Raw genomic sequence first — 21,089 nt, 5'->3', positions numbered from 1 at the left:
CTCACTCCTTACCTTCATATTTTCATACACGCTTTCACAGGATTCCAGAAACTGCAGCATATGCTGGTTTCAATACTGTACATATGCAAAAAAAGAAACAACTAAAAAAAATTCAGTTGAATGGTTTGGATTCAGACAAAGCTAGTTATGCTTTAGTTGTTCCCAACAAAATAAATGGAAAAAAATAGTAATTATTAACTTAAGGCCCATTTATGTCAATGGGACTAAAGCGTTTTGCATTTTGGGATATCACCAATGTCCACAAGGTGTTACAGGCACTGGGGAAGAAAGAAAAACCCATGATTTACTGAATTCCAATTGAATCAGAAGCAGCTATGAAGGTGTTAGATAAGTGACTGGAGGCAGCAATGGACTAGATGAGGACCAATAAACTGAATCCTTATAACAGAGGTGCTGTGGGTAGTTGTTTCCATGTCTGGGAATTATTTGGATGACCTGTTCTGGAAGCAACTGCAGCCTTCCTGAAAGAACAAGTTCATAGCTGGGAGTCCTTATTTTGCCACTGGAATCCCAAGTGGCCTCTGAGCACTTATGCCTGGGTTAGGCTGCTTGGCCAGCCCAAACCACTTCTGGACCAGGATAGCCTGGTCTATTGACCTACTGTGGAAGATGGTGAGGAGGCAGCTGTCAGGCTAGAGAGTAGGCAGCCCAATAAATCACTAGTCCTGGAAGTGCTGCAAGTGAACTAAATGCATTAGTACTAACATGCAAAGCTGTATGTAAATGACTTTAGGTCCAAGTACCTAAAGTAGTGACTGCCCCCACCCCAACATCAACCATTTCAGGTTTTACTACTGGCAGGTGAGGTCCTGTTGGTGGTGGTGCCCAGCTGGCACTGACCCATGACCAGGTATTGTGATGCTCACTTACAGAATGTCCTCTCTGGTGAGAGGCATCTTTCTCCCTCATTATTAATGTATAAGTTAGTAGAATTTAGAAAAAAATTGCTGTTCACCCAGGCATTTGGAGGTTGAAATATATTGTTTAAGGCAACATTGAAAGTAGTTGTGAGAATATTTGGTGTGTTTTTAAAATGTTTAAAGAGTTTCGGGAGGAAGGGCAGGATAGAAATCTAATACATAGTAACAGCAATGCCAGAATCTGAAACTGCTTCCTTGTTGCATTAAACAGGGGATTTACCCACTACCTGCTCTTAGAACTCACTCTAGTGAACTTAAATTGCCTTCTGTGAACTGCTCTGAGCATAATGTATTTGTGGAAAATGTGTTATATAAATAAACTAACTATAGCTAGTGGGAACTTCAAAAAGATGCTTGTGTTTAGCTCTCTCTCTACTTACTAGATGTGACTTCTTAGCCTAGAGCAGCAGCACTTCACAGAACAGGAGGGTGGATTTGATTCTACCCTTTATTCCTAAAATGACCATCTCCAAACTGGGTCTCCTAAACTGTTCGTTACAAATAGGAGCCTACTAACTTCTTGAAAATGACTGGCTGGCTGTGTATTGCTTTGTTATTTGTAGCTAGTGGGTAAATTCTGTTTAACCAACTTTTCAAAAGAAGCCGCCCTTGCTGGTTTACTATTTAGACATTCCGAGTGCTAACACATTTATTTACTTATTTAAATATTTATAACTGCACTTCCATAAAAATGCAACAAGCCAGTATACACCATTCAAAAGTTAAACAGTAAAAACATTAGAAGACGATACAAGTGTTTTGCCAACAACTTATTAAAAAATCTGGGATGCTTCTCTTTACTGCTTCTGAACAAAGGGGCACCCTGTTTTCCACTACAACCATCTAGGATCTCATCTGTTATCCATGACTTCCCAGATAAAATATCTAATTGTTTGGAGATTTAGCACCCTGGAGTGAATTTCATCAAATCCTGCTGATTTGAATTCATCCAAATAGGTTTAGCCTTTCCTGGTCTGCAGTCCTTGTTGTTAAAATTATATTAACCATCTGGTCACAATTCATCCTTTTCAAATGATAAAACAAGATGAACACAGGCATTCATTCATCTATTGTAAGCAAGGTCATATTCAAGGTATATCTATGGTACTGGTATATTTCAATTTTTTTAAGCTAATATAAGCTTTTGATCAAGAATGCATCATTGTTTGGTGACATGCTAGCATTTTGTATGGTCCATTTTGTATACACATTTTGTATGGCCCATTTTTCCTCAATTAAAATAGTATGCATATTCCTTTGCATTCCTTTTTATTTTATAATTTTGTGGCATGGGGGTACATGTATCATTATTTCATGGAATGTTATTATACTTTATGACTGGTTTTAATTGTTGTTAAGCCACTTTTTAGTGCTGTATCACCACTACAAAGGTGGGAACTAAATGCATATATACATTACACATAAAAACACAGAGCAAGATGTTCCTTAAAACATTCAGGGCCCAGGTCATTCACATGCTTCATTGTGCAGGTAGCTCGCACCATGTGTTTAGCTGCTATTGAGAGAAGTTGAAGCCATATTCTGCTGCTTTGGGGACCAATTTTTTTGTAAAGCTGCCTTTTGTGAAAACCGTATGAACTATTTTTGGCTGGCAGAACTAATCCAGTACAAAAATTAAAATGAGGAGGGGGCAACACATACTGTCTTCTCTATGAAAAGTCATAAGAATTTCCAGTAATATATCTATCTATCCATCTGCAGATTGGTCTTACTACATATAACACAGATGCATACTTTCTATTCTGACTCCGCAATGGTTCTGCAGAACTCCAGAAGACCTTTTGTTTCATATAGATAATATCCAACGCAACCAAGTTAAATCATTTGTAAACAGTAGATTCACTGGTAGAATCCCCCCTGCAGCCCCCAACTTCTGCACTAGAAGGTCCCTCAGTCATCTGGAACAAATTTTGAGTGTTCGTGGGGACTGCAGGGGGAAGCATTGGATATAAGCCTCTGCATTCTCTCTCTCTCCCCCCCTCTCTCCAGTGTGGTGTAGTGGTTAAGAGCGGTAGACTCGTAATCTGGGGAACCGGGTTCGAGTCTCCACTCCTCCACATCTCTGAAGTCTCTCAGGGCTGGTCACACATCTCTGAAGTCTCTCAGCCCCACTCACCTCACAGAGTGTTTGTTGTGGGGGAGGAAGGGAAAGGAGAATGTTAGCCGCTTTGAGACTCCTTTGGGTAGTGATAAAGCGAGATATCAAATCCAAACTCTTTTTCTTTTTCTTTTTCTTCTTCTTCTCTCTCTCTCACACACAGCAGACTGTAAATAATTTTCTGGGTTAAGTTTATATTTCTAGAAGCTACCGGGCAACTGTTTCCTAATACGAATAGCTATTACAGCCACACACCTGTTTTGTTTAAATTAAGAGATTTTAGTGCATCAGAATAATTCCTATCCGTAATGTGAATTTCAATTACATTGTTGTCTTTTGGTGTTTATTATGCTGAATTTTTAATTAAAAAAGGAACACTTCAAGCATAGACCCGCATATTCCTTTCTCTTCTAAAGCTTTCATATTCAGCCTTCTCTTCACTAGTTTCCATGGACCATTTAGACAATACAGACAGCTATAAACAGCCCAGAGTATGTCAAAGCAGTATAGAAAATCTTTTACATTTTAGCTAACTGTGAAAGAACTGGGTGAAGTTAACAAAGACCTTTACAATTTATTTATTTCTTGAATGAATAACTATGGTAGATAAGTTACTATTCAATTTCAGTTGCTAGGATATGTTAACTTTGTCTTCTTTTAAAAGCCTTGCTCTAAATAAGATTGCTATTCAGCTGCCTCATAAATATCAGTGCCTTCTACCCTATATTTAACTTTGGCAGTATTTTTGAAAAGCTTGGCCGAGGACAGTAAATCAACCTTTTCTGCAAGCCATCTTAACTTGTTCTACCTATCTATATTTTGAAGTCACCATTTCATTTAACTAGAGTACATTGTACAGTCCCGCTGACAAAACATACAGTGGTATCTCTTCCAACAAGTTTCCAGAGCTTGTTTCCAGAACATTTTATAATTAGAACAAGCATCATTCATGTGCCTGCTAAGAGCAACTGCACATATATTTTTCATTATTTATACACCTAAAATCATTTGTCAAATGTGCATTTATCAGTACATGACCAATGTGCATAAAACTGTCAGGTTGTTATTAGCAGTCATGTTTAGGTCTCCAATGCAGCCCGCTACTGACACACTTTATAGTCTTTATCTTCGCTACAATTCCTGAAATATCTATTGCTAAAACCATGTCTATTTGAGATTGTGAGAGCCCTGCATACACCCACATTGCATGTTCATCATGCTACTATAGACATACTACAACAAAGACAATTGTATCTGTATCATAATTAAACTGCTGTACTTTCACTTAAAATTTTGTCAGACTTAATGGATTCATTGAGGCAAAGTTAAGCAGTCTGCACTTAAGCTGTGATTGGAAAAACCTCAACATTAGAACTGGAAAGAAAGTAGTGTGGCTATTTATTATTATTATTTTAATGGCAATTTAATAGGCAAAGGAGATTGCAATTTCCATAACACTGCTGTTTAAAAGCATGTTTGGAGAATAATCCAGAGCTCATCTCAAAGACCAAAAAGTTGGGTGAAGGAGCCTGCAATCTTGCCAAGTAATCAGGTTCCTCCTTTTGTAGTGAGCAGTATAGATGAACAAGAACTACAGCTCCATAGCAGATCGAACTGAATCCTGTGTGCGTGCATACACACTGCTTTTTTTAATTGCAATTGTTACTGTGAGAGAATGCAGAAGATAAAGGGCTCGATCTATACTTCATATTCCATGGACAGAAAGGCTCCTTCCATTTATTTATTTATTTATTTATTTAATGCATTAATTAACCAGCCTTCTCCCTTAAGTGTTAGGGTGTAGCACATTACGACACAGTACATAAATAATTAAATTGTAAACAGCACAACCAATATAATATCACTAAAAGCAGAATGAACAAATATCCCCACAAGCTTCAGGGGGAAGGTGCACTTGCATTCCTTCTAAATATATGCAGAGTTGGCACTAGGCACATGTCTACAAAGTAAAAGTTACAAAGTCTGGGGGCTACTGCAGAGAATGCCCTCTCACATGCCACCCCCACCCCCACACACAGAGATTTCTGAGGGTGATGGAATTGCCAACAAGGCAATAACCTCTTCTGCCAAGCTTAACTCTTACATCAGTCAAGAGGACAAGGCACTTTCCAGTATTTGCAATCCCAGTTGTTTAGAGTTTTGTATGTCAGAGACAAGACCGTGAATTGGGACTAGGATAGGTAGAAAATGCAATTCTCTCAGAAGCATAGTAATATGAATTCTTCCGGCCAAACCAGTCAGTGGGCTAGTTTCCTTCTGCACTTCTTTCAACATTCTGAGTTGTCATCTTCAAGGAAAGCCCCACATACAGCACATTGGCTGGGAGGACAAATGATGTTATGCCAATTCCATTTCTCAATATAGCACCCAACAAACCTCTAGGACATTGTGGGAAGTGATGCTGAACTCCTCTCAGGAAATGCTGCCACTGGCCAAGAGGAAAGTCTGGATCCAACACTATGTGATCATAGTTTCCATCCAATGCAGACTGAACACTCACATTATACCAGTACTGCAACAGATGGTGTCTGAAAACAAGATTACACAAGTCATAGTGTATGGCTTGCCAGGAGGAAGAAAGAAGACCATCAACTCAGAATGCTGCTGGCTCATGGCTCTGGTTTTATATTAATACAAATGCTTCTCCAACATCAAAAAGTATCAAGGTAACAGGTGATAATAACAAAACTGAGATGGAGTGATTTATATTTCATCCACTATCTGAAAGCATAGCAATGTGCAGACTCTGCAGTAGGTTCAACAGCATACTGTGGCACACTACAGCAAATTCCTAAAAACAAACAAACACAAATTTTGTAGTATTTCTATTTGGATTATTTTTAAACTTCCCTAACATCCATGACATAATATCACAGTGCAGTGATGCTTTTATTTTGCTTTAATGCTTTACTTTTAATTTTTTTAAAAAATTCCTTCCAGTAGCACCATAGAGACCAACTAAGTTTGTTCTTGGTATGAGCTTTCGTGTGCATGCATACTTCTTCAGGTATCTGAAGAAGTGTACATGCACACGAAAGCTCACACCAAGAACAAACTTAGTTGGTCTCTAAGGTGCTACTGGAAGGAATTTTTGTTTTGTTTTGACTATGGCATACCAACGCGGCTACCTACCTGTTACTTTTAATTGTTGTTTACTGTTACATTTTGTATGTTGTTAGCTACTCATGAGGGGAAGCAAGATATAAGCATTATTGTTATTTAAAGAGGGAGACAAAGCAAGAGGAACGAAACAGTTCACAAATATTATTTGGCTTAATTCCTGTAGCAAAGCCTTCCCCAAGCACGACCTTCCAGATATCCCTGGACTACAGCTCATAGTCTTCCCTGATTGACCGTTCTGGCTAGTCTGAACAGTTGCACTTCAACATCAGGAGAGAACCAAGTCGGGAAAGGCTGCTCTTGCTATACTCTTTAAATACCAGCAAGTCTCCATTATCTCTCCCCAAGAGTGGTATTTCTCATCCTACATTCTGTATACATTTATTAGTGCTTACAGATTCAGCCATCCCTTTTACACTTATAGAATCCTCCATGATTTGTTGTGTTGTTCCTGCTTTTCACATTTCTAATAATACCCATATTTCCACGTAACCATCATTCCAGTAAGAACCAATTCACAAGTTGCCATGGCTTGTTTGAACTGAACTGTGCTGGAGCTACATCACTGCTCCACCACAAGCACAAGCTGGATCACACCTAAGGTACCATAGGACAGGTATGCATGGTGCACTAAATGAAAATTTCACTGCAAGTTGTGTTAGGCACAAAGAATCACCATTATCGTAGTTCAGGGGAAATAGGTTCAGTCCCAGTGTGATGATCTGTTAGCATTCCAATCTTCCATAGTTCACTGATCTGGAGTGCCTGTTAATCCAGTTTAGAAGCCACCCCTACAACATATTATCTAAATCTACTCTTGGGCAATAGATCCAAATTGCTCTCTAAACATTGGGGGAAGTCAGATTTACCTTTGAGATAAAAAAAAGCTCAGCAAGAAATACATTAATGAGCACAAGAAGGGATCAGTATTTAGGACCTCAGTGTGCACATTCTATGTCAGTCTGACCAAGTAGCTTCAGGAACATTTTGCATGAAAGATTAGGTATATATTTTTAAATTTCATTAGAAACAGACACATCATAATCTATCTGTGTGGTGTTGGTGGGGAGAAATGTGTATAGTTGATTTTCATCTACATCAAATCTCATTATTTTAAAAGGTACTACTTTCTTTAAAATTGTATAACCTTAGGCTGTATTAATATTTCACAGTTTAGCCAATTATTTTACCAAATGAAGAAACAAGTTTCAGTTCCAATCAGTGTGCTACTAATCTTTTGTCCATTTTTCTCACAGATATCTTATTAAATAGCATTAAGGACAATTTGCTATTAAGGGTAGCTATTTCCTATCACCCCTGCACTGGGCTAGCTAAAATTATATATTTTCTTAATATAATCCTCTTAAAAGTAAGAGGGGATCTCTTTGAGGCAAGTAAGGCAAAATTGAGGTTACTGTTCAAGAGACCTTGAATTACGCACTTTGAGAAAGAGGGCAAGGGCAAAGTTGCAGTTTAAAGAGACTGAAATGAGGATTTAGCAAATCTAAGTATTTTCTTCAGTATCTGATACAAAATATTGTAAGCTGCCTTAGGGACTGACACTTCATATCAGATGTTCTCTAGTGCTGGGTAACTCCCGCCAGGAGTTTTCTTTTTGCATAGCTTACAAAGAATGGGAAAAGATTCATAGTGCAAGGTCACACATCTACCATACAAAAAGAGCTGCTGTAAGAATGTCTTATATAAAAATTGCCAATGGCTGAAAGCCCATGATGTACAGCAACATAACTTTCAAGAAATCCAAACACTGTAGCAACGTTAAGTATTTTCAGTAATACTGAAGAGCCATGGCTCAGTGGTGGTGGATCTGCTTTGAGTGCCGAAGTTCCCAGGATCAACCATTAGCATCTCCAGCTAGAACTGGGGATGGTCCTTGAACCTGTGACTCTGTAGAGTGGCTGCCAGCTAGTTTGTAGACATTACCGAGCTAGATGAATCAGGTGGGCTGACCAGATATGAGACAAAACAAAAACAAAAAAAATCCTTTCAGTAGCACCTTAGATACCAACTAAGTTTGTTATGTTGTTGTTCAGTCGTGTCCGACTCTTCGTGACCCCATGGACCAGAGCACGCCAGGCACGCCTATCAGATACTTCAGTATCCGAAGAAGTGTGCATGCACACGAAAGCTCATACAAAGAACAAACTTAGTTGGTCTCTAAGGTGCTACTGGAAGGATTTTTTAAAATTTTGTTTCCACTACGGTGGACCAACACAGCTACCTACCTGTAACTAGATATGAGACAGCTTCCTATGTTGTCAATACTAGACTATATATCCTAATATAGACAGTCAGTGGTCTGGTTCCTATGACATGGTAAGCCAGGAGACATTCCCTGGATTAAACAGACATTCATTCAGGAACCAGGCAATAAGCTATAAGCTCCTCAAGCTTTGCTCTTTTCTTATTTCCATTATTTTAAGGATATCATATCAAAACACCAACCTATATCATAAGAGTATGGAGGCTTCTTGAAGTATCCGGTGATCAAGTTGACCTGCGTTAAGCTAAATAACTACAAACAATATGACTTATCACATTAAAGCAGAGCAAAATAGTCTTGGTAACGCCAGTTTATTAGCCTCATCTGATGGCGCCAACTAGCAACATCTATCATAGCAACTTTAGACTGGTGATCTTCAGCAGAACATTTCTTTACTGTGAACAATTTACTTTAATGTCAGTGAAGTGCCCTGCATACAGATTTATTGCAAGGCATAAGGAAGAAGCAAGATGCCTGTACATATTCTAGTTTATTGGTATATAGACTGCAACTTCATTGAAGGAGAGAGGCGTATTTTTGTCTATATTACTCAAAGAAGTGCCAAGTACATTAGTGGTGACAAATAAAATATTTGTAATAAATGTATCTGATTATGCAGACAGAAATGTGAATATATCTCAATATGTCAAGGTTATACTGGCCCCCTTCCGGTTGCAACTGTTATGGACAGTTTTAGGGCACCAGACAACAAAGATTCAAAGCATGATTCACAATAACTAAAATTAATATAACCCACGACATAAAATTCAGAACTGAACCCAATACCAAAATTTACTTGTAGACACAGAGTTGTTGTTTTTTGAAAGGTATTATTGCTCTTTCCAAGGCCACAGAATGAGCAAGCAGACATGCTTGTGATATCTCCAAGCAGAAGGATCCAGGTATATAGTAGAGTATGTATTTTCATACATCTGGAGTCCTTACACTTTGCAGATAAAGAGGGTAAGTCAAACTACAATTGGGAACAATAGCCAGTTCATGCTACTGTTTGCTTCTTGCATCATTCTGACAGAATCGCACAAAGTGCAAAACTTTAGCAGGCTAGGTGCTAAGAGGATAGTCTCAGAATGGCAGTGGGGCAGAGCACCTTTGTAGCAACGGGTACTATCCCAGAACCACAGCAGACAGAGATGTGTTTGTTCATACACAGAACAAACCAAAGAGTCTGATAGTTCTCTTCAGTAGCCAGTACAGTATAGGTAGTGAGCACGTGAGTTGCTCAGCTACTTATGTCTTCTTTGGTACTGAAGCCTCTGTGTTTTTCAGCAGGAAATAACAAGAAATAAGGGGAGGTGGACTGACTTGCAGCTCTCTCTTGCTAAGTGAATCAAACAGCACATCAGCTGTGTACGAAGACCTCAAAGCAGGCAACATCCTTCTTCAAGCAACTCACTTTACATATATGACCCCAAACATATCATATTGGGAGGGGGGAAATGAAACATATCAAGCATTCTTTGCAATCATAGTACCTTTCATCTAGATGTTCTACAGCTGCTCTTTATAAAGAAACCAAAACTTGAAATTCTCACACATATTTACACAAATGAAAACAAAATCACAATGGGAAAATAACTGGTGGGAACTGCAGTGATTCTCCATATTTAAATACCTCATCAAGAATGAAAGCATAACACTTTGTTGACATCTTTTTATGTCTCTATAATGGTCATTAAAAAGTCTTCTTATATCAAGCACTAAACACCATGTAAAATTGTAGAAGTCTAACAATGCACTTTGCAGCCCCCCAGTGGTAAAGTAGAATTCATAACTTTGACAGAATTCATATGTACCAGTCTTTATAGAATAACACTCCTCAAACACCTAAAAACAAAACTCTCATGTTTGCCAGAAGGAAATCATATGGGGGTTATTTTAAAGGAGATAAATAGAGGGACAACTGCCAGTTGCTCTATTTCTGTCCATTGCTTGTAATCTGTATTGCAATCAAACTGCATGCAAAACACAAAGATTATAGTAATTGGTCTGATGACCTCTGTGCCTTGTGCTCAAATAATCTATATTTCTGTTGGTTCTCAGAGTATAGTCCTCCAAGTTCCTGTGAACTAATGCTAATGTTTTGTCCTAGGCATTCACAAACAGCAATGAACAAACTTTCATATCATAACTATGGTATTTTCTGTCAATAAGAAACCGTGGCATTTTCAAGGCAGTGCTTAGTAAAGTGCTCACCACTTCTGCTTAACACTGAACAGTTGGCATCCTAGAGAAAGATTCACAGCAGAAATGCAAGACAGAGAAAGGGAAATCCTTTACTTTTTGAGAGCCAGATGTCACCAGCAAAACTAGTTGTGTTAAAAACAGAAGTTACTAATGCATACTATCAAAATAAATCTATGAATAGCATGTTTCATCATAGAGGGAAACCAAAAGCCACCTGGGGTTATCTAAGCAGTTTAATGCTACGGAGACTATTATTATTTTCCCTGCCAAGTTTTCCTTTCTCTCTGACATCATTGCTTTCCATTGAAGCAACATCATATCAAGGGTGAAAAGTCTTAAATGTGTTTCATACTGAACCAAAGAGGAGTATTGCAAAGTGGAATGAATGGAAACTCCAGGGCCAAGTGGGCTACCCCAGCTAAAATGAAAAACGAGTATTTTCTGTGTTAGGCAGGCTACGTCAATGTTTTGGTGTCTTCAACTTTGCTGATGCAAGAACCGAAATACCAAGTTTCAGTGTGTACTACTGTACACACAACCGATCTTCCCTACCGATTCGAATATCCCCTTCAAATAAGACCTTTGGCCAGAGGTCCACGCAAAACAGACTCCTTTCTAGATTGGAGCTCCATAAGGCGAATAAACATTCCGCCCCAGTGTCGCCGCCTCATTTGCAGCCACCGGCTGCCTTTCGCTCAGCCAAGCAATCCGTTTAAGCCCCGCCAGGGTCAGAGCGCCCGTCTCCGAAGAGCGATGTGTTCGAGGCACCTTCACCTTCCCAGAGACTTCGCTCGTGGCCCAATCGCGGCAGCGCCAGCACCAGCCCAATTCCCCCCAACTCCAGCGGCTTCCCTTCGTCTTCCCCCTCACGACGCCTCAAACTTTCCCCGGCTCTTCTTTCCCTCAAGGATGCGTAACGGTGAGGGAGTCCCTTTTCCTCGCCGCCTCCCACCCCCACCCCACCCTTCTCTCCCTGAGGCGAGCAAGCTTTCCCGTCTCCACCTGCCGTTTTCAGGTGCGTGCAGCCAACAAAGCTTCCCCGCTTCCCTCGCCCGCACCAAAACCAACGGCAGCCCAAGCGAACGAAACTCCTCCTGCGTGCCACCAGAGCCTCGTCAAGCGCTACAAGCCCGCCAGACACAACAAACGCTGCCGCCGGCGCCCCCGGAATTGCCCCGGGAAGGAAGCGCTCGCGCCAAGCCGACGAGGCGGCACCCCTCACACCTGCGCGCAGCCTGGCTTCGCTGGGGAGGAGAAGGCGAGGCGAGGAGGGAGGGAAACTTCACTTACCTTTGGAGGCGAGGAGACTGCCGACCCCGCACAGGAGCAGCGCCCACTCCCAGCACTGCCTCATCCTCTCGGCAACCCGGTCGAGCAAGACGCGCTTTCTTCTCTTCCTCTTCCTCGGCTTTTACCACAGCTGCTGCCACAGCCGTCTCCCTTCGTCGAGACGGAGGAGGCTCAGGGGGCTGCGCCGCGCGCTCCCTCAGACCGCTCGCGTCGCTGGGCTGTGGCAACGGAGGGAAAGGCAAACGAGAAGCTGGAGCAGCAGCCGCGCGCGCGCCGCGGCGTCTGCTATAGGATGATGACGGCTACTGCTCAGTCATTCGCAGGCTTTACTGCCAGGACCAAAGCAGCTCTCCAGCTTTCACCGCGGGACTGCTGCAACGTCACTGGGAGGAGATGCGTGAATATTCATGAGGAGGAGGGGCGGGGGAGGGAGAAGAGACGCGGCTGGAAGGAGGTTCGTCGCGCGCAAACTACGGCGAAGAAAAGCACGCTTTCAGAACGCTGCCACTTTCATTCCGCAGGAATAGCCTCTGAGTTGGGGGCTTTAACCTCTTCCGCCTTCTCTGGATGTTGCAGCCGGAAGGATCGGGTGCTGGCTGCCTCGAGGGAAGGTGCCACCTCTTCCTGCTGCGCACCCACCTGCCTGCCTGCTGCCTCGGGTTGGTGCAGCGCGTAAGGTTGGCTACGAAGCAGCCACTTCATCCTCTCACTTGCTCACCTGAGTTCGCGCTCTCTCTCTTGGAGGCGAAGGCTGCAGCGGGAATTCAGCTCAGCTAGTCAAATCCCAGTGGCTGCTCCTTGCACAATCTCGCACCCTTCTCGGCATTAAGCACTGGGCAGGGAGGTTTGCCACTGCCTTTGATTCCCCACCTCCTCTCTCCCTCCCTCTGAAATTAGGTTATTGCTGCTCATATGTCCTCCTCTTTCTTACGGAAGAGCAATAGAAAGGATGGGGCCCAGTTATGCAGAGGAAGAGGGGGCAAAAAAGGCAGGGACTGCCTGCTCACTCACCCGCTCCCTCTGAACAGCATGTTGATGAGGGGATCGGGTTTTCACTGGGCTCACTCTACACTGCTGTGCCACCCAGCAGGAGAGCACAGGTGGGCAGGTGAAGATGAGGTGACTGCTTCTTCCATGACCAGCCCCCAAACAACCTCTTTACTGAGTAGGCCTATCCATCCAGATTTGTTTGCACAAAGCTTACACAAGAGGCTAGACCATGGTTGCAGGGATGCTAACAGACACGTCCAACAAGTAGATTGTGATCTACCGGTAGATCACTGGACGTCTGTGGTAGATCACTGGTAGATCAGTGCCCCCCTCAACAACTTTGGCTCCCCTAAAAAGAACTCAACAGCTTTGACCCGAACCCCCCAAAAGGGGGTAGATCACTGCCAGTTTTTAACTCTGTGAGTAGATCGCAGTCTCTTGGGAGTTGGCCACCCCTGTAACAGGACAAGAAACATTTGTCCTGATTTGCTTGCACTGTGTTTGCATTTCCTGTTACCCATTTGTTCACCCCACACTTTTCATTGCATTCCCGTGTCACTTTCCTGGCCGCAAAAAGTCTTTTTTTAAAAGTGGGTTTGTTGCAATGGGGTGACAGAGCAGTTTAATCACTTAAATTGTGCAAACCTAAATTACCAGTATACACTTGAATCCCTCCTGCAAAATGCTGACAGACTGGAGGTGACCCTGTGTGATGTAATGCCCAGAGAGGGAAGGTGGGCAAGTGAACAGAGGCAGCTGCTGCTTGTGTTGACTCTTAAGGTTTTCTGCTGTTACCTAGAAAGCATGAGAGGAGTTAGCTACCCTGTGTTTTTTGTGGGGTTTTTTTTTGGGGGGGGACATTCCATTCCCACCCACCCCCCAAGAGCAGGAGGTGTTACCAAGGGTTCTAGGGGGCTCCCTAGCTGGTGACATCCCTCCTTATCCACTCTCTGCTGCAGGGCAGAAGAAGGGAGTGGCTGTAATTTACTGTTTGATCACCTTCACTAACCAGTAACAGTGCTAAGTGGCTGCTTGACATTCAAAATAAAAGTGGCATTATTAAACACACTTAAAAAAAAACCAAAATATGCTTAATTTAATATAGGTGCTTAACTTAATGTAGGAGCCACCAATGTGTTACCCATGGGTGCAGTGATGCCCCTGAAATCTTCCCCTGGTGCTCATGAAACCTCTAAGCCTTCCATTCACTGAACCCTTGGTCATGAGGTGTTCCTTGTTCTCTCTTGAAAAGTACATAGAGTTGAAGGAGGGATTTAGAATAAGAACTCTCGTTCCCACTTCCCCTTTCAGTTCTATGTGCTTTTCAAGATTCCAGTTAATTATATTGCATATGACTTTACCTACATACTTTGGTTTTGTTTTGTTTTTGTTTAAGTGCAGGTGTGCTTTCTTTCTGTCTGTCTGGGGAGGGGGGTTTTGGGGGGAGGGGAGAGATGTGACCCAAAGGGGTGAACTCTCAGTACTCACTCAAAACTAAAAAAATGTGCACACGGATTTAAAAAGGCTGGCAACTGTAGTTTGTCCAGATGGTGCAGAGAGCAAAGTGCCAAACATTCACAATCTATTCCTCCAGAACAATGGAACAGGGATATTTCAAGCTTCTTTTGTGTGTTCTCCATACATTATACATATGAAATAGAAGTAGAACTTCCATGGGAACTGGCTCACACATGTGTGTGCATATAACCTGATAACTCAACACTTGGTACAGCTTCGTATAGTAGAGATCGTTATGATCTCATACACACATGAGGATACATTCACATGTTGGTAGAATTTGCCTCTTTACTAATTTCCTTTCACCCCCTTCTGAAGCACTGAGGAACGGGTGCAAATCATGCATATACTTTTCACATATGAATGCCTGCACAAGAGGAAACAGGATTACACCCACTAGCCTTGCCCCATAAACAGTGCTGGTGTGAAAGAAATTTTGCAGCAGCAGGCATAATCCCCCTTTTCCACTGTATGAATTTGTGATGACTATTTCTGACTGGGGGGAAACTGGGCAAATCATTTCCCATTTATATTGTGCAGGCAACAGTTATGAATATTCCTAGGTTTACCAGCCTTTGGTTTAACCCTATTCAGAACAGAAACAGGTTTTCTTTTTAACTTGAGTACAGCTGAGATACGATTTTGATTTTTGCATGGTCTGTGTTTTCCTTGAATATAATTGTTAATTATTACATTTATACCTTGCCTATCATCTGTTATGTTATTCAAGACAGCTTATATGGTGTTCCCAGACTGTCTCCTATCCAGGCAGACTTTGGCCTCTTTAGCTTCACCAGGGTTATTGCATCATGTGCCCTCAGGCCATGCCCTGAGCATCATTTTGCTTCTTCTTTGCCACAATACCAGTGGGCCCAGCCACCTTGTTTTCAAATTTTCAAAACAAGAGTCCATACATGTTCAGGATTGCTTCACAATTAAAGATATAACATTGCTCATTGTGTTAAGTGACAAGAGTGTCACTCCTGTTTAGGAATATAAGAAGTATCTTTCCAGATGAAGCCAATCCACTCTCTGCATGAGTTCCAGCAACCAGCCCTAGCTGGTCAATCAGAAATTGACCACTGGTTCATTGGTGGACCATTGGCAGATGCCTCAGGCCACCATCCCTGTTCTAAAGCTCAGCCTTGGGAAAAGAAATAAAGACTTTTTGAGCATGTGCAGAATGCCTTTCCTCACTACTGTGCCTGCCCTCAGTTGACTACCCTTTTGCTCTCACACCACTCCTGGGAAGGAATCTTTCACTGTCTTCACGCCATTCCATTTGTCCTCAAGGATAAAGCATTTCTTGAAACCCTGTCTTGAAATTCCCTGCTCAGATAAATATGTACCATCATGCCTGTACCAACAAACTATGTACGCTATGCATTTATGATAAATTACTGCTCCTGCTTGCTGACTAAACACACAGCCCACTATCCCATTTGTTTTACTGCACGCTTTGTCCACCCAGTGCTGCCCATTGGCCCCTTGCCAGACTCTTCATCCAAGCATCATTTTGCCTGGCAGATGACTGCCTTGAGCACCTCGTTAACTCATTCAACTCCCCAGATTTGTCACAAATCATTTGCCCCTAAATGGCTGAATCCCTATAAACAGGAGGTGCCTCCCTGCTTGCTTTCTTCTGTAATGGCTGTTAACAGCTGATTCCACAGCATTCCCACCTGCTGTCCCACTCAAAACTGGCCAATGCTCAACGGAAAGCCAAAGCGATTAGCAAAGCGATTAGCTATTTCTCCAAGGCCAGAACACAAATCTGCAGTGATGATCTGCATATCCAAATTCTAATTGACACACAGGCACTTGGGACAGCAATCAACTTTTTAACATACGAAAAAGCATTTCAATGGGGTTTCCACATCTGAGGAATCCCCTGAAAAATTGTGGGAAAGTGGACAGAAAAAATGCACAATTTTCAGAGGAGTAGACGAGTTATCCTCCTGTAGAAAAGCAACCAAAGAGTTGTGCAACAATTTAATAAATTTGTTGACATAAAATTTATGCCATTTTTTTTTTAAAGTGTTTAAGGCGTCAAATGGGTTAGGGTTAAGTTGTTATTCTACTTGCATGGCATAGAATAATAGAGTCATAGAATTTTAGAGTTGGAAGGGACCCTGAGGGTCAAGCCCAAACCCCTGGAATGCAGGAACCTCAGCTAAGGCATGCATGACAGATGCCCATCCAACTTCTGCTCAAAAACCTCCAAAGAAGGAGAGGCCATCACCTCCCAAGGGAGACCATTCCACTGTCAAATAGCTCTCAGTGTAAGATAGCTCTTTTTGATGTTAAGTTGGAATCTACTTTCTTGTAACTTGAAGCCATTGGTTTGGGTCCTAGCCTCTGAAGCAGGATAAAGCAAGTTTGCTCCATCTTCCACATGACAGCCCTTTAGATAGTTGGAAATGGTTATCGTATCAGTCTTCTCTTATCCAGGCTAAAGATACCCAAGTCTCTCAATGGCTCCTCATAAGGCTTGTCCCAAAGACTGGGACAAATGCAACATTGTTGCACATTCTTAGAGAAGAAAAGGTGAAGCCACACCTTACTTTCTTAGAGGAACCTGGGACCCTCTTTATTTTCTTTGTACACACCATGAATTGTATCCAGCTAAGACAAGTCCTAATCAGAGGAGACTCATTGATTTTAATGTGTCTGAGTTGGGCATAGTCATTCATTTTAATGGGTGCAATATGAATAGGACTAGCATTGGATATAACTCCATACATTTGAAGCACATTACTGTCCCCCTTCCCAGAAACCTGGGAACTGTAATTTGTTTAAAGTGTTCAGAACAGTAGTTCTGCAACATGTAACAACAGTTTCCAGGATTTTGGTGTGTGCATGCTTTAAATGTATAGCATATACAAAACTATTATTTCTGCCCAACCTGCAGGAAAGCATTCGTGGAAGCTCCAGAGCTTCCTTGCTTTGAATGGAGAGCATCCCAGATCTTCCTAGTATTCCCTGGTGCCTATACCGTCTCTGTGGGTTCCAGCAGCAGACTGGCAGGATGGTTTCTGAATAAGACAGAGAAGCATGAGGAAGTACAATTTTGGCCTCATTTTTGACACATCCCAAATGGTTGCTTGTAAAAAGAGAGGTATAGAAACTGTGTTTGGATGTAAGGGGTTGATGTGTGGTATGTAATATTCTGCAGTTATTGTAATCCTGGCCTTGTAGCATCACCCCTCCTCCACACCAAATTAGCATGCTTGTTCCATTTTACACACAGAGGGAGGAATAAAAAGGCAACATATCTCTTCTTCAGAGTTTTATGCACCTTCTCTTTTTACAGATGGCTTACACGTGTTGAGGTTCTCCGCACTAGTGTAACCTCTCCATTAAAGATCCCACTGTTGACAAGGAGAAAGGAATTCATGAATTTACCATTCAGTCCATCCGTATCATTTCTCATGATATTTATGCAGAGCGGGATGTGATGCTATTCTAGCACTGACCTTAGCCACTCTATTATCCTGGAAAATGTTGCTGCACCTGTTGCCAATTTTAAAATGAGCAGTGGGACTGTTCTAAAAACACACACACACTGCTCAGTTTCTCAGCTCTCTGTAACTCACTCACACATACTCACAGATTTACAAGACCATCAAAGGAAAGATTTCTTCACCCTTGCCTGTATGTTTTCGGGTGTGTGCGCCGCCGCCCCCAAAGACAGAGCTAATTTCTCCTTTATTGGTAAGCTAAACTAAATGTAGCAAAATTACGAATCACTCAATGCTAGCAGAATGGATCAAATAAGCCCTAGGCCACAATCCTATGCACATTTACTCTGAAGTTAGTCCCGTTTGAACTTCATGTGATTTACTTTTGAGTAAACATCCATTGGCTTGGATGATGAAGCAAAAACAACACAGGATGTGGTGGGGTTAGTTTAAAACCAAGGTGGGACCAATTTAAAAGCTGTTATTGAGGGGAACTGGAGAGACAAATTTGGGACTCACAAGCAAGTCAGTTGAACTCCCACCACCAAGGGTATTGGGTCAATTCTGCCTTAAAACCTACTCACTCCCTTCTGCAGAGCATAACTCCTTTAAGTATATTTAGCCCTACCTATGTCTAAACCTAGCAGTTCGAAAGCATGTCAAAGTGCAAGTAGATAAATGGGTACCGCTCCGGTGGGAAGGTAAACGGTGTTTCCGTGCGCTGCTCTGGTTCGCCAGAAGCGGCTTAGTCATGCTGGCCACATGACCTGGAAGCTGTATGCCAGCTCCCTCAGCCAGTAAAGCGAGATGAGCGCTGCAACCCCAGAGGAGTCTGCGATTGGACCTAACAGTCAGGGGTTCCTTTACCTTTATCTTTACGTCCTGTCAATTGTTAAAACAAAATTGAGAGCAGTCTCCCCAAAAAGCACATTTCCCAACAGAAAGGACATTATCTTTTATTGGAATAATTTGTGACACATGGATCAAATGCCTCCCCATGAAACTACCCGAAGAGAAATGCATCTACAGCTATTTTCACCAACACGCCCACTACATTGAGTATCAATAGATATTTAACATGCTGGGTTATGCTTGGCAGAGAGAGGCCTTATGGTGTGGGTTCCTCCTGATTGTCCTACTTGTCACTGTGTCCTTAAGTCAACACCTCTAGTTTATGACCATGCTGATAAGCTTCTTGACTTACTGAAACAGCTGAAGCCCTCCAGTTGGCAGGGTTTTTTTGGGTTACTCTAAGACATTTTATGCCCACAGTACTGCCTGTGTACCACATACAGTAGTTATTAGGAATAAAGGAAGCTGCCTAATACCAAGTCAGATAATTGAGCCATCTACCTTACTATTGTCTATGGTGCCTCTCCAGGGTTTTGGACAATGCCATTTTCCAGGCCTACATGGAGATGTTGGAGATAGAACCTGCTTACAAAGCAGTTGCTCTACCACTAATCTGTGGTGCATCCCCAAGAGTCCAAGATATGAGCTCCACCTCTGCAATGGTGGAGCAGAGGTTGCCAACCTGGTCCTTACCACCCACTAGTGGGGGTTTCTGGATTCTAGGTGGGCAGTAGGGGTTCTATGGCACAAGCTGAATCCTCCTTCCATTGAGCACTGGTGGGCGGTAAGGAAATTTTACCATCAAGAAAGATGCATTAGTAGGCGGTAAGTATAAAAAGGTGACTACCCCTGGTTTAGAGGCTGGTGAGACCCTATTACTGGGTTGTCTTCATTTGCACAATCAGAGAATAGCATCCCACCACCTTTTGCAAATCACAGAGTATGCTAATGTGCATCTCTCAGAATGCATGCTGTTCCACTGATGTCCCTAAAAGTAGTGATGGAATTGCTTGGGCAATTAGACCAGCTGTGAGATATCAGAAGTTTCATGCTTTTATCCCCTAGTGCAGCATCCACAACTGTCATGATGGACAGTATAGCAAAATACTTAATAAATAATTCTATGTGATTAATAAACTATAATGTCTTGAATTGGGTGACAGTCATAAGGAGCAAAAACTTATTTGGATTCCCCACCTCCCTATAGTATTATGTTAATGGGCAATGTGGTTCAAGGCAGGCTATTCCTGGAAGATTTATTTCCCACTCAAGGGTCACTGGGTTACATGACTTCTACCACCTAAAAAGAGCAACAACAACAAAAAATCCTCCACATGGAGAAGTGTGCAGTTTCACTTTGATCCGACATGGCTCATTGCTTTTTTGAAATGGAAATTATAAGAGGGATAAGGTCACATTCCTGCCTTTACTTGGAGTTATTGACATAAGTCTGACATCAGTGGCAGTCAATCTAAAAAGCTCCTTTTTCTTTTTTTCTTCTTTTGCTAGAGGGGTGCATGTATGTGTGACACACACACACACACACACACACACACACACACACACACCAGTTATAGATTTGGCATATCTGTTGCAGGAATTGATGTATCCTTAGAGATTGACAGCCTATTGAACATAGGTAAATTTAAACAAGAATAGTAGCTAGAGGACATTTTGGTGACTTTATGCTTTTGTGTCATCATTAAACAGTAATTGTCACTGATAATTTTGTCATGTGCAGTGCAATCCTATTGCATGTTTGCTTAGAAATAAGTACTATTATGTTCAATGGGACTTTCTTCCAGTTAAGAGTGCATATGAATTCCATATCAGTGAGTTGTAGTGTAATCTTAATTATATTTGCTTGAAAGTAAGTCCCCCTTCAATAATTGGAACACACTCCCAAGTACTACATGGGTACTGGTCTTACATACATACATGATGTATGTTCAAGAAAGTCCCTCAAATTATTATTAATTATTTTCAAGGCAGAATGGAAGAAGGCTTGCCATTTTATTGCTAGCACAAACCGAAAGCTGATTTAGAAACTTTTATTCAGATTGATTCATCCCAAAAATCTAGATAGGAATTCCATATCCAACAACTATTCTGAATATGCACTGGGGATGCATGATTTACATTTACAAACAACATAAACATAGCATGCTGATTGAGAATGCAAGGATGCTGCTTTTAATATATCTTTGTAAATCCTCTGCATGCAATCCTTGTTTATTTACATATATTTATAGTAAAATATGTGATCAAGCCTCAGTAAAATTCATACC

At 41.8% G+C, this 21,089-nt stretch overlaps 1 protein-coding gene across 1 annotated transcript in view; it reads right to left on the bottom strand.

The window, feature by feature from the left end:
- The window catches only part of CLSTN2 (calsyntenin 2), a 312,732-nt gene extending 300,614 nt beyond the window's left edge, over positions 1 to 12,118 (bottom strand). The window contains exon 1 of the mRNA XM_033150239.1: positions 11,981 to 12,118. Coding sequence (XP_033006130.1) covers positions 11,981 to 12,044 — 64 coding nt within the window. The 5' untranslated portion in view covers positions 12,045 to 12,118. The remainder of the gene's footprint in view (positions 1 to 11,980) is intronic.
- Between the last annotated feature and the right edge of the window lie 8,971 nt (positions 12,119 to 21,089).

Source organism: Lacerta agilis, chromosome 5, assembly GCF_009819535.1.
Source record: "Lacerta agilis isolate rLacAgi1 chromosome 5, rLacAgi1.pri, whole genome shotgun sequence".
NCBI lineage: Eukaryota > Metazoa > Chordata > Lepidosauria > Squamata > Lacertidae > Lacerta > Lacerta agilis.
This window is presented reverse-complemented; position numbering and strand designations above follow the sequence as displayed.